At 33.0% G+C, this 18,247-nt stretch overlaps 1 protein-coding gene across 1 annotated transcript in view; it reads right to left on the minus strand.

The window, feature by feature from the left end:
• Positions 1-18,247, minus strand: part of LOC140449786 (nose resistant to fluoxetine protein 6-like) — a 226,032-nt gene that overhangs the window by 22,270 nt on the left and 185,515 nt on the right. Inside the window, exons 4-8 of the mRNA XM_072543132.1 lie at positions 13,281-13,489; positions 10,996-11,069; positions 9,954-10,138; positions 5,196-5,525; positions 731-924 (exon numbers count right to left, since the gene is read on the minus strand). Coding sequence (XP_072399233.1) covers positions 731-924; positions 5,196-5,525; positions 9,954-10,138; positions 10,996-11,069; positions 13,281-13,489 — 992 coding nt within the window. The remainder of the gene's footprint in view (positions 1-730; positions 925-5,195; positions 5,526-9,953; positions 10,139-10,995; positions 11,070-13,280; positions 13,490-18,247) is intronic.

Here is an 18,247-nt window from a genome sequence, read left to right on the forward strand (position 1 = left end):
GTTTTTGGACTAATTTGTAACTACAGATTTATATTTTTGATGTCTACAATACAAGTACTTACGGCACTTAATAAATCACTGTAAACTTATATTTAATATATCACTTTTAATTATTTAAATTTATACTTTTTCTCTTAAAAAGCTATAAAAGTTGTGGAGCTCGAATTAAGTAAACTTTCATGCCTGATCCAATTTAATATTTTTAGCAATTGTTCTATAGCAACTAATACTATCTATGACTTTTCTATTAAATTTTCAATAAACTGTTAAAACTGGTGACGAACACGATCAATTGACGAAACAAATCTATAATATGAATGAACAATTATCCAAGAAATGCGAAATAAAGGAATAAACTGTCATATACGCACTTTGTGAATAAGAAATGCTTTATGGATAAAAGATTAGGGAGGTATACACTGATAAAATCAGTGTAAGTTAGGAAAAATCCTTAAACTTTGTGTAAGAACGTTGCTGAACGTTATCAAAGACACAAGACTTCTTAGAGGAGTTTACTGAAAGCACATACATTTGAAAAATCTCAAATGAATTAAAGGAGACAGAAAATATACGTCTTGATTAAAGATGAATTATTTTCAGCGTAAAAGAAATCATAATAGTTTGTTTAGTTTATTAAAATTTGTTTTCTAAAAATTTATTTCTACTTAATTTCAATTTCAAAAAATTCACTAATTTCAACTCACAAATGCAATTCATGTATCATACTTACGAAGTTCCAAAGTGAACATAATTTGAAAGCTTTCTTGTATAGGAAACAGTGTAGCGCATTATGGTAGAGACCAAAGCTATCGTCAATAAAGCAGCAGTTCCTTTTCTTGGCCATTTCCATATTAGGTAGATAAGAAACGGAGAGGCAAAAAACAGCTGAGTGTCAATTCCTAGGTGATGTGTATGAGTGAGGCACTAAAAATAATAAAAAAAATATAACGATATGTTCAACATGAATCTTTATATCGATGTATTTTTCAAAAATAACTTATAAATAACAAATTTATAATATCAGTTAAATCAGTCTGGGTGGTGTCAATTACTAGAAGATCAGAAAATCTTTTCAGGACATAACCAAAATATATTCTCCAAAAAAAAAACGAAAAAATTGTTGTAATCAGATAAAGTGTTCCGAAAGCAAACAGACAATTCCTTGTCAATCATATTTTGAATAATTCCTTGGCAAGCTCCTCAAAAGTTATTTCATGTCGTAATGCCTCAGAAACTATGGGAAAAGTAGTAGCTTTTGCTAATGCCTCTCCAAAGCGACATGATCTTTTTAAGAAGGAACTGGAGGCTGCTGTCCAAGGTATTTGTGAAACTCGTTGGGTTTAAAGACATGAAGGTCATCTTCAGTTCCAAGGCGAAATAATCATCAAAATATACAACGCTTTTGAAACAATCTCTATGTGGAAGGATAGTAAACCGTCAGCTGATGCATTTTCAATAATGCAAACTATTAGGAGCCCAGAATTTCTCATTTTAGTAGTTTGTCTTATTGATGTTTTAGATACAACTGTATCAGTTGCCAAGAATATTTCCGAAGATCTATTTATTTACCCGTTTTAGACAATATTTTAACTGATTTAGAAGAACGACTTTCACCGAAAGTTATGAATCTATTTAATGTTCGAGATGTTTTACCTAAAACTGATAATACACCAGAAGATAAAGTTGTATTAAAAAAATTGTTGCCACCTTACAGGATATTATTGGATTATCTACTGCATATTCCACAGTAGAACAAGAGTTTTTACTGTAGATTCAAAAGTAGAAAAGAGTTGTGCAAAATAATGGAAAAACTTTTTAATTCTATTTTAGAATTATTAGAAAACTGCGATATTCATATGTATTAAAATATCAGAATATTTCTGCAAATATTAATTACACTGCCAGTCAGAGCAGCAACAGCAGAGCGTAGTTTTTCTATACTTAAGCATCTAAAGACTTGGGTTAGACATAGAACTTCGAAGGAAAGGTTAACTGGTTTAGCACTCATCATCCTGATGTGCATCCTGAAATTTCTCTAGATGTTGATGCAATCATAGAGCGATTTGCTAAATCGGATAGGCGAAAAGAATACATTTTATAAAATTATGTAATATTTATTTATCTTATTCTTATAGTATTTTTAATGACTGAACTTTTATTTACCACTCGTTGCCGGCTGTTGCTGACAATCATATCAAAATCACCCTTAAGAACCATGACCCCCCTGCCGACTTTCTGAGGATCACTAAAAGGTGTAAAAATCTAAATTCTATATCAAAATCACCCTCAAGACCCATGACCCCAATTGAAAAAATTTCTGTATAGGCCACTGTAAGCACTACGAGTAGAGATTGTAATTACTGGACCCAGAATCCAGCAATCTAGCTGGATCCAACGTTTTTTTGCACGCTGGATCCAGCAAACCGTGCTGGATCCAGCAGCGCGGATCCGCCAACATGTCAAATTCAAAATAAGTGACTTCATGTCTTCATTAGCCTCTTTATTCAAAGCCGTGACTCGGCAACACCGCCTACGCCTACCTTTTGAATCTTAATGAGCGTTTTCACAGAACGTGGAATGGCTCATCGGCGAATACAAAATAGAAGATACGTAAATACGTAAAGAAAAGACAGACTATAAAGACGGGAGCCAACACAACGTGGAATACCGTATTTCTTCTTAATACTTGTGGTTTACGATCCCCCAAAACATTTCACAAATATAAGTTATCCAGATAAAGAAACAGTCTATAAAGGACTGCCAGTGGTCATGCGTTTACACATTATTTCTTCTGGATCTGGACGAGTTATACCAACATCCTATTTCAAAGACAATTCTTTTTCTTTTTAGATTTGATGCTGCTCCACTACTTCAATATTAAAAATATTTAAAAAATGTCTCTTGAAGATGGTAAAAAAAATTTTGGAACTTTTTCACAAAACTGGATGAAGGTCGAAGTGCAAGATGCTATTTATGCTTAAAAAAATTGTTGATTAAAAACCGCTCAACAACAACCTTAAAAGTCCATCTAATAGTTAGACTGTATCAATTTCAACGTCAGTTTTTCAAGCTCCAGTACCAGCACCAATATACCAGCTCCCAATGCCGCCAAAGCAACCTCGTCAAGAAATTAAATAATTATCAGGAAGTAGTGCCGAGCAAAAAGTCAAATAAGACTATTGATTACTCTTTGGAAGAGAAAATACTGTGGAAGGGCGATGGGTTTAGGATGGTTAGCAAAAATGGTTTTAGCTTGAGTTAATTTTGTACCGCACCCGATTAGGTCGGTTATTCGAAAAAAGTGGATTTCAATTGCCAACTTCTCTGAACATTATAAAAGCGATAATTTACAGTTATGCAGAGAAAGTCCCAGAAAATCTTATAAAAGAATTTACTAATTTAAAACAAAAAGCAAAAAGATTTACGTTGAGTTTCGACGAGTGGACCACTCAAAAAAATCACAGATACTAATTTGCATTTGCACAATGCATTTTAATCTAAGTTTGATCAGAATTTACGGCTTGTGCATTACAGAGCACTGTATTATTGAATTAGTGGCAAAACAATTAAAAATTTTTGCTTTAATGAATGAATACGACACCATTAATCCCACAACCGACGGCGCAGCTGTTATGGTAAAAGTTGGCAAGCTCATGCCTTGCTATCAACAACTGTACTATTCACATGAAATTCAGTTTGCTGTAGTAGACGTGTTTTGTATAAAGAAACCTCAAAAAAGTAGAAAAAGCAGCAATAAACGACACTGATGAATATGAAGACGAAAATTAAGATATGGAGCCAGAAATGAATGACGAATTAGCAGTAATAATCATACCAACATTGGCAAGCCCTTTTGAATTAATTCCCCATTACAGCGATGTGCTCATGAAAATACTAAAAGTTGTTAAAACGTTCAAAAAATCACATACGAAGGACGACACACTTTTGCAAAAATATGTCGAGTACGAGGAAGGCATGGAATTAAGTTTGATTCTTGACTGTCGCACCACGTGAATCAGTTTGCTCAGTATGCTGGAACATTTCTACAGCCTAAAAGTATGAGGTAAAATTCTCTGCTAGTGAGTGGTCAATATTCAATGATCTAATCGCCACTCTTTAACTGGTGAAACTTGCTGTAGAAGCTCTTTGCAGAAGAGAGCCACTTTGATAACGACCGACACAACCATGAAATTTGTCTTTGACAAATAAATATAAATAACCTTAGTGCCGAGATATCGAAAGCACTACGCAACAGAATCACGAAACGGGGCCTCTCTGGAATTACTGGTACATTAGAATACTTACTAAATCCAAAAAAGTATGACGAAAGACTAAACAATCCTGGATATTTCCTCATGCCGAAAAGGAACGTAATGCGACAAGAAATGAAAACTTTAAGTCGTATAAATAAACAAGTGATTGTGAACCAGTGCAAGAGGACTTTATGGAAGTAGAAGATGGTCCAGCTAATCCGGAGCCCGTGAATTTTACTTTAGAATAATACCTTGAGATTGAACTGAAACTAGAGAGAGAAAACTTTTGTAACCGAAAGAAACTGGTTTTCAAAAAGATTACGAAAATATTTTGGAAAAGGAAATGATCGTTTATGAGTCCAAAGGAGTAAAAGGCGATCATTTGTCCATGGTTTATGGCTATTTGATGACCTTAAAACCAACCAGCGTATAGGCCGAAAGCGCTTTCTCCGCAACCGGCTATATCTGCAGTTGTGTGCGAAGTAGATTAGGCGATAAAACGATAGATAAAATATGTGTTTAATGTTTTACTTTCAAAAAACTAAATAATTCTTCTTTCTGTTGGTTAGAAATTTAGAATATATTAGCCAGTCTAAATCTGAAGATCTTTATAATGCTGCCAGTACTGCATTTTGTCCCCACTAATATTTAAGATCTATTCGGAATTCATTTTTGAAATAAAGCATTGGATAGTTTTCAGTGTGGTATCAAAATTAATGACATCAGTATTGATAATTTGAGGTACGCTGATGACACAGTGTTAATTACAAATAGCTACGAATATCTTAGACATCTGATTGTGATGTAGAAGAGACGGCTTTTTAGCAAAATGAATCTCATATTAGGATTTCTAGATATTTTATTTTCTTAAGCAGTTAAACATTTAACATCATTACGTAAATATCATTTACGAAATATAGAAACTTAAAAAATCATACTTACCATATCTTTAAATCCAAAATAATTATGAATAAAAAGTAAATTTCTCCACCAATGCTGCTTACAGATATCCGAATGATGTGTGACTACTAAATTCCACATTGGTCCCGAGTCCAGATGAGGTAAAATAAACGTACAAAAGGCTATTAGAGCTGCAAATGTTGGCACTATTCTAATTAGTCGCGTGATGTACTCTTCGAATATATTCAGTTTCTGTGTTTTATTTAGTTTTCCCAGTAGTGAATAAGTAGTCAGCATTCCCGATATCATGATAAATGGATCTGTGTATAAACTGGCCGCTCTTCCAACCACAGAGAATGGTCTACCAATAAACTAAAAGAGGTAAATAACTACAAATTATAGGAAACATCTTTTTATATTTTTATGTAATTGTCTTGCAGAGATTTTGATATAATCAATGCTACTAAAATATTTCACCAATACCGCAGCAAATATTAATGGAACTATAAACGTAAATAATTACGCTAAATTCACGTTGAAGTTTAATGAATACATGTCTTTTTAGTTATAAATTAATTAGCTTATAAACAATGTATTTTCTCAGTTATATTTGTATTTGTGAAGATTTGTGTTTAAAAATCTATTACTGGGGGATTTTGAGTATGAAAAATTATAATTTAATGCATACTTTGTAGCATGATCTTTTCCCCTAAGTATCGAATATTTAAATATATAAAAATGTATAAGAATTTATTTGAGACGCCCCTGGCTGATTGGTAACAGTGATTTGAAGTTGTTTACTTAAACATGTCTGGCTAATACACCACAGAGACCTGAGTTTGTTTATCCAAGTGATCTGGGGAAAATATTAACTGCGTAGCTCTATCAAGTAAAACCTGATTTTAAACGCGTTCTAATTTAAACAAATTTCCTTAAAGGGAGAAATACAGATTGACTGCAAGTAAACAAACTAGTACGGGCAGACAAGTTTGACATGAGGTGTGTAGCAGTCGAGGTCGAGAGAAGAAGCGAGGAGAACAAATTGAGGGTTAAACAAGGCAACATGGTTTTCGTTAAAGTTTCAAAACCCAGCAAATTTTTGCTTAATTTGATAAGCTTTGGTTAGAAGGAAGTGATTTTAGCTCCAAACGCCATGTGGCAATCTTTGTAAAATGAGTTAATAACCGTTTTGTAAGCTGTATTCCGTGACAGAGGGATTTGGTAACAGCGTCCAATAGGGCTTAGCAAGCTGACATGGTTTTAAGAAAAATAGGCAGCCGAGATTAAAGAATACATATTGTTATCATCCGGGATAACCTGAGGCCCAGTTTTGGTGTTTGTCCAGCTTCCATTTTGTGTCTCCCATGGGTTAGATCTAATAGTTTAAAGTTTGTGTGGTACAATGTTTTTTATTCAATTGTAGAGTAACAAACTTTTTTAATCATTTGAAAAGAAATAATTAGCAGTGAAGCAAAGTAGTTTTGTTAAATTTTTCTAAAAAACATTCATCATTACTAAAATAAGATTTGCCATCATGTCAATTTAAAATGTTTATAAATTTGAAAACTTTGTTTTCAAAACTTCCACAAAATTTATTTTTAATTATTATCACTACAGCTGTTTCGGCTGATTACCTTTCTCAAGTGATCTGTTTTTGGCATGGGTTTACACTTTATAGTCTCTAATGAAATAGGTTGAGGAGGGGAGAACTGTTTGTCTCAAGCTGGTCATTCAAAATTATATTTGTGTTTTTTAATTTGTTGATTTCCATAGATTCTAACAAAGATGGCTTAAGACCTTTATTTTGAATGTGAAAAATTTTAAATTCGTCATTAAAAGAATAATAGAAATAATAATAGAAAAACATATTCTACATACGAACTTCACCTTCTAGATCATAATCATTCTTTTAATGACGAATTAAAAATTCTTCACATTCAAAATAAACGCCTTTAGCTATCTTTGTTAGAATTTATGGAAATCAACAAATTAAAAAACACAGATATAATTCTGAATGACCAGCTTGAGACAAACAGTTCTCCCCTCCTCAAGATATTTCATTCGAGACTATAAAGTGTAAACCCATGCCAAAAACAGATCACTGGAGAAATGCAATCAGCCGAAACAGCTGTAGTGATAAGAATTTAACATAAATTTTGTGGAAGTTTTGAAAACAAAGTTTTCAGTGTTTTATTCTTACACACACACAAGGACCAGAAAACTAATTGACTGGCGCCCAAGAGAAGACAAACGCAGCAGAGGACAACCACCAACACGCTGGATGGACGACATTGGACGAATATCCAAGAAATGGCAACAAAAAGCACATAACCGTGAAGAGTGGCGAAAAATGGGAGAGACCTATGTCCAGCAGTGGACAGAAGAGGTTGCATGATGATGATGATGAATTGTTACACAATGTAGAAATCTTATTGTTTATTATAACGCAGGACATATCTGTAAGTATTTGTTTGATTTCTTTTTCGTAGTTAGTCCTTCCAATTCTCCCAAATAAAAGAATCGTAATTCACGAGTCAGCTCTCCAACCAAAACACGAGTACCCGTACGCAAACGTTTTAATTTATTTGCTTACCCTATCTTTAAGCCCAGTAATTGTTTAGTGTCCCCTTTCAACTCTCAATAAGCAAATTATAAATTTCAAAACTTTAATGTAGCTGATAGAGAGCGCCACATATATGTGACATGTATTTGGCATTAAGTCAAAATAAAATACATTACATTTACAAATCAAATTAAGAAATAGTTCTAGTAACTAAATGACGATAAACTTTTTGTGAAAGTAAGTGTTCGTTATGTCCACCATTTTCTTCAATGCATTTATCAATACGTTCCATAAAAGATCGTCTCATATTAAATAGCATCATTTGTTTAAACAAAACTGCTGTATTATTTATTTCTTTCCAAAGTTGGTTAAGAAAGTTAATGGGATTATTGTAAAAACGATGTTTTATTGCATTGTATACACCAAAATCAAGCGGATTAAATTCTGGGCAACATGTTGGCCAAGGAATATGACTACCACGACCAATCAAGCGTTCATTAAAGTTTGAATTTAAGTATGTTCTCACAGCCCTCGAATAATATTAGAATACGTTATCTTGCATGAACCACATATATTTTGCCTATAGTTTAATGGCAATTTTTCCAACAAATAAATAAAATCATTTTGTAAAAAACGTAAATATTTCTCACCATTTAAACTACAAAGTAACTTGCAACTCTCTAAAAAATGAGTTCACACCATACGTTTATTTGAAATTCATGTTGGAAATGCCTTTCTCTCTTAAGATGAGAATTTAAAGTGTCCCAGAAATGATTGTTCCTTAAATTAAAAACACTACGGTGTGTAAAATAGCTTCGTGCGCAAATAATATTCTATCGACGAAAAAATGATCATAAATTTGCCTGTTAGGGATAAAATTTGCAAATCTGCATCTTAAAAGTAAAACTGCTGGCAATAGGGGGATAAAGTTTTGCTGATTCCTAACACTGTACCTATTTGAGAAACATCGTCAACGCAAACCATTACTTCACCTTCTTGATCAGGCGTAATGATTTTCGGCCGCCTCAAGCTGTCACGTTTAGGACGAAATAAACCAGTTTCGCCTAAATTCTAAAGTATATGTTTAAATATTTGGTAATTAGCTAGCAGCCTGTTTGGGTATCTTCTTAAATATTCTCTTTTTGCTGCACACTGGTTAAAATATTAACAATAATCAATAGTCATACCTCTCATATCGAAATTAGAAAAATTATTATGCCTCGCCATGTCCTGCTTTTATTTAATAAACTAAACTTCTTCTTTTTCTTCTTCTTTTTATGTAGAAATGACTCTGTCTGTTTTTCAATATGCTTCCAGTAAGATGTTGTTCCATTGTTTTCGTAGTCTTCCTACTGATCGTCTTCCAATTGGGGAACCGTTTCTTGTCGTCTTTACTACTCTATTTGTTGTGATTTGGCTTATATGATCGTTCCATTCTACTCTTCTGGTTCTTACCTACTCCCTGATATTTTCCACCTTGCATATATGTCGTATATCTGTACTTCGAATTAGAACTTAGAAACTAAACTAGATATTACAAAAGTCACTAATTATTTAAATCAAAACTTATTTTTAGTTGTCAAAAGCATTCGTGACACCAGCCTACTATGTTAAGATTTGCCGTAATCCATTAAATAAGGTTGAGGTTGTCTAATGATGACATCAAAACTGGCTTCAAATAAAACATTTAGCAGTGCTAATGAAGCATTTTGTTGTGCTAATGAAGATGTAGTGCCATCTTTAAGCTGTTTTTATAAGAATAAATTAATAATATATATATATATATATATATATATATATATATATATATTTATATATATATATATATATATATATATATATATATATATATATATATATATATATATATATATATATTTATATATATATATATATTTAGGCGCCACGCCCTTCAGGTAGGGATCTATGGAGGAGTATCACCGAGCCGCAAGCCCTTATCTCTTGGCCGTACTGCTCCACCATAGGCCGATCAGACACCAGCATATTCTAGTCTAAGTCGCAGATTCATCTAGAATTTTAAACTGCTGCGTTAGCCTTTTTTATTTTTCTGTACACCGAGCTGGGGCTTGAACCCACATCCACTGAACCATTCGACAGTGAAGCGAATGAGAATCGGCCGCCTAGCCCGCTTGGCTATCTGACCGACTGAAGAATAAATTAATAATTATGCTTATCTACAGATATATGTTAATAGTTTATACTTTTTGTGTACTTACTTCAACATATGTCGTTCTGTTTGGAGCTGGTTGAAAAAAAGCTGCCATAGATTTATGGGATGCAAGTAACAAAATTGCGTTTAAACAACGAATTCCATGTACTGCTTCTATATCACCAGCAGGTCGTTCTAAACTAAGATTTGATATAAGGTTTTCCTTAAAAGAAAATGCCATTACCCACTTATCTAAAACCAACATACATAATATTAATAATATATTAACTTGGTATAGATTCGGTATATGATTTAAAATAATTAAACCCATGCAAGTTAATATAAAAAAAAGGAAAAACAAGTCACGATTTGCAGCCACGATCTTAGTATTGACCTTTGCGTTCTAGTGACACATTGCTATATCCTTTCCGTGCTACTCTATGGAGTGGAAACGTGAACTTTCAGTAACGCCATGATACAATGCTTGGAAGCCTTGGAGATGTGAGTAGGTATACAGACGATTACTGATTATATAACTGTTTTGGATGGGTTGGAGTCAATTTGACTCCAACCCATCCAAAACAGTTATATATTTGTTCCAAACGAGTCACAAGTACTTCTTTTTTCTTATATATATATATATATATATATATATATATATATATATATATATATATATATATATATATATATATAGATAGATAGATAGATAGAAACAAAAGTGTTGTTTCCAATACAGCCTATTTAAAATACAAATGGCCAAAATTGACCAAAAAGCTTTAAAATACGCACAATAAGCTAATTTTGGATTTAGAGCAATAAAAAATTTGAATTTTCCGCCAAAATTTTTGTACAAAATACCATGTTGTTATTGTTTATAAATACACTACAGTTATTGATTATAAAAGTTAAAATTGAAGGTATAATAGATAGAGGAAGAAGGCTTTGAAATCTGAGAACTGGTTTAACTTTTTTTGGAGCCACCATTAATAAAGCGAAAAGTTTTTATATTAATAACCAATCTTTGGATAGATAGAATTTTAAGAAGAATAAAATCGCAACATTTAATCTTCAGGATTAATTTAATAAATATAATTTTTTTTACATACTTTTTTCTCCTATTGCCAATATATCGTATAGAGTTGCACAAAACTCCCATAATATTACTGCACCAAGAATATACCTAAAATATAAAATATTTTATTATACTCGGTTCGCTATCTCCAGTCCTAACTGTCTAGTGAATTTAGTACTTATTTTTTGCGAAGTTAGTTATTTTTTGACAGACTCGAATTGGCTGGAAATTACTATACAACCAAGCTCACGTACTTATAGCCAATATTAATAGTAAACAAACTAAATAGTATATCAAATAGAACTTTACAAATTACCGACAATCAATATTTATTAATTTGCCCCATATTATAATAAATAGTTATGTTAAATTATAACAACTAAAATATATCTTTTAAATACATACTACCCAAAATGTTATGGGTTTGGTATACACTTCCACTATTTAGAATAATTCTTCTTTTTTCAAAGAAAGAAGTCTGCAATAGTAGGATACTTGAGCTATTAATACTGAGAAGTAGGAATTGTTGTGTTGTAGGTTTCCGACAATGAATCTGTCAAAATATGCCCGGGCTAAGCGAATGGAGTATAATAAATATAAATAATTATCATCAATGTGATTAGGTAAGAGATAATAAGTTTTCTTGTGAAAGTAATCTTCTTTATTGCTGAAAAGCAAAACAGAGATTACAGAACAAATTAATCAATACCGTTTAAATATTAAAAATATTCTGGTTAATAAGATTGTATCAACTAATAGCAGTAAGAAGATATCTTGTGAGAGGTAAGCCATTATTCTGCGTTGCTTTTACTTTATCCCTAAAAGTGTATCTACTTGGCATAGAAATAGCATTATGTGTTGCTGGGCCATCAAAGAAATTAAAAAAAATTGACATGCATATTTGGTTTTGCGGCACCTGTTGGGAGAAAAGAACCTTTGCGTAGTTCTATAAATCTTCTTTTGAAAAAAATAAATGATTTTAAAGTTGGTCAATTTGTTTCTGGTAATTCTGAAGTGTACTGGTGTACACTAGTAGTGCAGTGATTAGTGAACAGTAGTATCTGAGAGCTCAGAAGACTTAGACTCCGGAAGCCCTGAAGAAGACATCAGATATGATGTCGAAAGTTCGCCAAAGTGATAGTAGACCCAGTTCTTGTATATATATATATATATATATATATATATATATATATATATATATATATATATATATATATACTTACTTACTTAATCAGTAGATTCATTTGTACCTTTCGGTGTTGGGCCGTTTATAATACAATTCATTAAATTACAATATTTTACAATCTTCTGAGGTGTCCTAGCTCTTAACGAACTTTCTCCATTCCTTCCTATTGGATGCCATCTGTGTTGCTTCCTGCCAAGTCTTACCCTTACTCTGCAGTATCTGCGAGATGTCACTGTTCCATTCTTTAATGGGTCTTCCTCTTCTGTTCTTAGCTATTGCTTTGGCGTATCGTTGTATAGAGATTTCATCGGTGTAGTTATCTCCAATTTTTACGATAGCAGTTTGATTCCGCTACAAGTTACTCAAGATTTATACAATGAAATAGGTAAACCTGAACACCATGCAACTATAAATCTAATAAAAAAGAAAAACTATGCAGAAAATAAATTTAAACAAACACAGGAAAAAACTCCTTGTAAAATAGGCGAAAATACAAACAAAGGAAAACAGTTTCATTCTGAAGAGAATTGCTGGTTTAACGAAAAAAGAGATAAAACTGGTCACGTGAGGAGAATAAGTGGAATTGAGCAACAAGAATCCAAAAATTAACACACCAATGCCAGTCTAGTGCTCACCTGAAGGGGGGGGGGGATCCAAACATACAATATCTGCTGTAGAGGAATTTTACCGCCTTACCGACGGAATGCAAGATTTTCAAGCAGCTTGAGATGAGTGACAGTAACAAGGGAAAATAAACATTGTAAATTCATTATGAAATTTATGAACGAGAAATAGTCTAACTTTATTAATAGCTTTAATTATTATTTCTTTGTTATTTTCAGGTATCACAAAGTAACATAAAGATTACATTAATGAAATGAAAATAGCTTTTCAACGATATTAAGACTTATGGTGTAAGAATGGTGTAAGAATTATTTAAAACACTATTGGGATTCGTCGCTTTCTTTCTCGAATGATTACAATATACAATTAAATTTAAAGTTTTTAAAATCACTGAGGTTAACGATATTTTAATTAATTTAATTATTTAAGTTTAACAAAAAAGATGGATTAATTTTGTCCTAAAATTATAAATATATAATAATATAATGTTATTATCACGCAATACTTACAGAGTAATAAAGAAAGAGGTAGGATATTCTGTTTCCCTCTTCTCTTGACACATACTAGAATCGACTTCGTACCGTACTTCTATTTCAGTTCCATTCAATATGTGTTCGACATATTTTTTTAAACCCATTTCTACATCCTTTGGAGTACATACACTAGGAACACATAAAGCCCAGTTTATAGAAGAAAATCTAGGCACTCGATGACCTGGCTACAAAAATAATTAATGAATTAAAAATTCATTTCAATATGGAATCATACCGATCCTCTATCATTACTCTTTATCATATTATAACATAATATAAGTAGAGTGGAACGAAAAAACGAAAAAAGTAATGTGACAAAGTTGTTAAAATATGCGTAAGTGTTAACAAAAAAAGTGGCAAAAGTTGCTTGACCGAGTTTAATATTTTGGGGTTCCTCAAGGTCCTTAAATTTCTGAATTTCACTGATTTCCGATAAAGTTGTCATAATAAAGATATTATTACAATAATAGCATTTTTAAGCTGTCATATAGGAAAAAAGATACATTTTGTCAATCAAAACAATATATGAAAACAAATTTTCTCTACTACCATGACTTCTGGTTCCTCAAACATATTTAATTTTGCAAAAATTACTTGTTAATTTCTAAAGTGACCCGCCACTGGTAGCGGGCTATCGCACCATCTGCGCTGCGCATGTCACAACTTGTATTAATTGTTCATAGAACAAGAAATATATTCACAATTAAAAACAAAGGCAAAAAAAACCGGACTAGAAATAAATATTTAAAAGACAAAAAAGTTAACACAGGCAAGAGCTAGGGGAAACAGACGCACAGTTGAATTAGAGGACGATATTGAAACGGTAGGAAGTTTCACATATTTAGGAGTTGCATTAAACACGGATGGAACAGAAGAACCAGAAATCCAAAGAAGAATAGTAAAGGGAAACAAAGCTTATTTTTCACTCGATCATGTGTTTCGCTCCAAAAACACACAATGGAGATCGAAAATCAGGGTCTACAAAACTATTAATAGACCAATAGTATGTTATGCATGCGAGACATGGATGATGATAGAAGAGACGAAAAGAAAACTGGAAGCCTTCAAAAGAAAAGTCCTAAGAAAGATATTTGGACCTATTAACGAAAACGGAATATGGAGATTCAGGTATAACCATGAACTCTACCAACTGTTCAAAGAGACACCGATCTCAGAATTCGTTAAACTTCAGAGACTTCGCTGGGTTGGTCATGTAGTAAGAATGGAGACAAAAAGATTGCCGAAAAGAGCCCTAGATAGTAAAATGCAGGGCGCAAGACCAAAAGGACGGCCAAAGATGGGAGGATGTAGTGGTAGCGGACGCGCAAAATTTGCTAGACGTGAGAACCTGGAGAAGATCGGCGCGGGACCGACAAGGTTGGAGGCATAGTTTGAAGTAGGCCAAGGCCCGATTTGGGCTGTAGCGCCATTGGAGAGAGAGAGATGTGTTTTACGCTTACTATTACGACTGCCAGGCTTAGTTGTGTGTGAAATATTAACGTTCGTAGGTGGGAAAACAATAATGGCAACTAGAAGTAAAGGCGAGTGTATTGTTTTTGGACATCTTAAATTATTGAATGATTGAGTGTTGCCAACGTTTAACGATGTTATGTGTCATTATTTGTTTGTACAAAATGATTTAAAGGAGCAATATGCCGGAAAGGATCCTTCTGTTACTGAGATTCTAAAACAGACGGTGAAAAAAATTAAAGGAATATAAAGAGCAGGAAGAATACTCAGATAATTAAACTTAAATTAGAGTCATTTAAAGAAGAAGCCTCTAAGTTATTTGATATAGCTGCTTGCAAGTGTGAGTTTCAAACATGTAAGTGTGAAAAATAAAAAAAGTACCCCAAAGAGAACATGCCTTTCTTGCTGACCAAAGAACTAAGAGAGAAATGGCTATTGGAGCAGTAGACATAAAAGTTAGTACAAAGATTGCAAAAAATCAGACCAGAAAAACTTGTTCCTTTAAGAAAGAAGACTCAAAACCTGGCTGTAGTTATTTAGATGTGCAGGAAAACTTTTTAGAATTCAGTTCAAGTGGTGAAGACAATGAAGAGGACGACGTTGAATTTGATAGCAGTTTTGTTTTTCTACGTAAGTTTATCATCGATTTTACCAAACCATTTGATTGATCAAACATTGATATTGATTTTATTGTTTAGGTGAACCAAAATCAAACACGACGACCATATCAAGAAAAATCTAAAATTGGAATCGGTAGCATCTGCCCTTAGTCGAGAACAGGAAAACGATATTCCTGGTAAAAGATTAGATCCAGGTCCAGATGATGTCTCGGGTAAGTTTAGCTTATAATTTTCCTGAAGCATCTACCTATCTAACAACACGAAAACTTTTCTTTTTTAGACAAATGAGAGTAAAGTTACCATCTGTGGCACTTGCAAGTGATAGAACTGGAGTCTCAGATCGTGCAACAGCTATAATAGTTAACGCTGTTTTGGAAGACACTGGTATTATATCAAAAGGAAATGCCACAATGACAGTAGATAGAATGAAAATTGACAGGTTCTCAATATATAGGAGGACGTCGTTCCAGAAGGTGGTTCAGCATTAAATATGAAAGCATCAATTATACTTTTTTTTACGCCAAAATTTTAATTTAAATGGCTTAATTGCTGTTGGATCAGATGGAACGGTAGTAAATATCGGAGCAAAAAACGGGGTAATTCGTTTGTTACAGAAAGAACTTAATCGTCCTCTGCAGTGGCTTATTTACTTATTTCACTTAAATGAGCTTCCCCTGCGACATCTGTTTAAAGAAGTTGATGGCGAAACTTCAAGTCCTTGCGGACACAAAGGTTCAATTTGGAAAAAACTGGAATCCTGCAAAAATCTTCCAGTAAAAAAGTATAAAAGAATAGAATCAGATCTACCACAGCTGGATCGCAACGGGTCTGATCTAAGTACTGATCAGCAGTATTTGTTGGATATAGTGCAATCAGTTGAAACTGGAAATGTATCTGCTTTCTTCGCCCCAAGAAATCCAGAGAAACTGTCACATGCTAGATGGCTTACAACAGCTAACCGAATTATGAGGCTTTACGTAGCAACTGAAATTCCAGATGAAAGTCTTTGTCTGTTGACAACTTATGTATCAAAAGTCTATGCCTCCTTGGTTCAGAGTGAAACTTCGACCATCGTGTGTTGACGGATCAAGACACTTATTTCAGTTAATCAAATCATGTAGCACACTACCTAAAATGATCTAAAAAATTATATAACTCGATATCCAACGTAATGCATTTTTCGCTCATCCGGAGAATATATTGTTGTCAATGCTTACGGATGAAGATCTGAAATACAAAGAACTTGGCATACGACGTATTCTAAAGGCGAGGAGTAAAGGTAGACAAACGTAACGGAAGTTTAATATCCCTTAGCTACGTTTTGATGCCGACCATTATTCGGAGATTATATCTTGGTATAAAGTAAGTGCTACTTACTGAACCACCAATGACAATGAAGATGGATATGAATATCGATTTAGTATCTAGTATACATACTTCTGATTTTCCATTATTACCTTGTAATACTCAAACAATAGAACGTCACGTTCGCTTAGTAACTGCAGCGTCAGCTGCAATGTGTGGTCAGAGTAATCGCGATGGGTTTATTAAAAACAGGATTCAGATGTTTTAAAAAAAAAATTGACTACTTTAAAAATAGAAATGAGTAATCTTAATCAGTTTAGTTACCTACTGGTTCATTTTGGAGTTATTATTGTGTTTTTCATTATTCTGAGTTAATAAAAATGTTATTTAACTAAATACCGTCTTTTTGTTCCAGTTTGCTATTTTTCAGGTCATTTGAGCATCCATTAAATGTTAAAATTTCAATTTGAGAATTGCTTGGTTATTTCCTAGAACCTTAAGCAGCATAATAAAATATGTGTCATGAATGTCTTACAAAACTAAAAAAAAATAAAAATTAGCTAAGAGGCTGAAACTTCATATATTATCAAATATGTCGTCCCTTTGAGGAACCTCAGAATATAAAGTCACCTGTTTTATTTTTCGTATACTTGGTTTTGATTGTAAGAATTATATTTTTTCAACTATGACACAACGATATTTAACTTTTTTTATTTTCGTTCCACCCTAATATACAGTGTGTTAAAACGAAAATTTCACCCCCTCCAGAAACTCAGAAACCAAGAGTTTCTTCAAAATTTTAAAAAACACGTCAATTTGTATTGGAAGGAAGACGAATTTTCATGCAAAATTCATCCCCTTAAGTGTAAACCCCTACCGCTCCGCATCAACCCCCAGTTTTTTTAAATAGCAAGTGTGATCGAGTGGCAAATCATTTGAAAGGTATTTTTTTTATTTTTTCATTCATCCCCTTAAGTGTAAACCCCTACTGCTCCGCATCAACTCCTAGTTTTTTTAAATAGCAAGTGTTATTGAGTGGCACATCATTTGAAAGGTATTTTTTTTTATCTACAGGGCACTCTATTTTTTTTTTAATTTTCGAGGTAACTTTAAAAATAATTTTGTTTTGGTTAATAACTAATTTATTGGTTGAACAAAGTAATAACAGTAAACATAAAATTTCTTCAAATTAACCAATTAAAAAATATTCGAAATGTCCTCCTGTGACCTCCATACAATAATACGGTATAATTTCAAATCCTCTTCGTACATTTGCAAATAACATTGGTGTTAATAATCGGCATTCTGTCGCAATTCTTTGTCGGAACTCTGCAAGATCTGCAGGCGGAGTAACGTATATTTTTGATCTTAGGTATCCCCACAAAAAAAAATCCAAATATCGCGTGATCTGGCCGGCCACTCTATTGGACCACTTCGGCCAATCCAACGCCCTGGAAAACGTTGATTCAAAAATTGTCTTAATCGTATATCATAATGTGGGGGTGCCTCGTTCTGTTGGAAAGTCAATTTATTCTCTACAAGATTATT

The sequence above is a fragment of the Diabrotica undecimpunctata genome, chromosome 9 (assembly GCF_040954645.1).
Source record: "Diabrotica undecimpunctata isolate CICGRU chromosome 9, icDiaUnde3, whole genome shotgun sequence".
In the NCBI taxonomy this organism is placed as follows: Eukaryota; Metazoa; Arthropoda; class Insecta; order Coleoptera; family Chrysomelidae; genus Diabrotica; species Diabrotica undecimpunctata.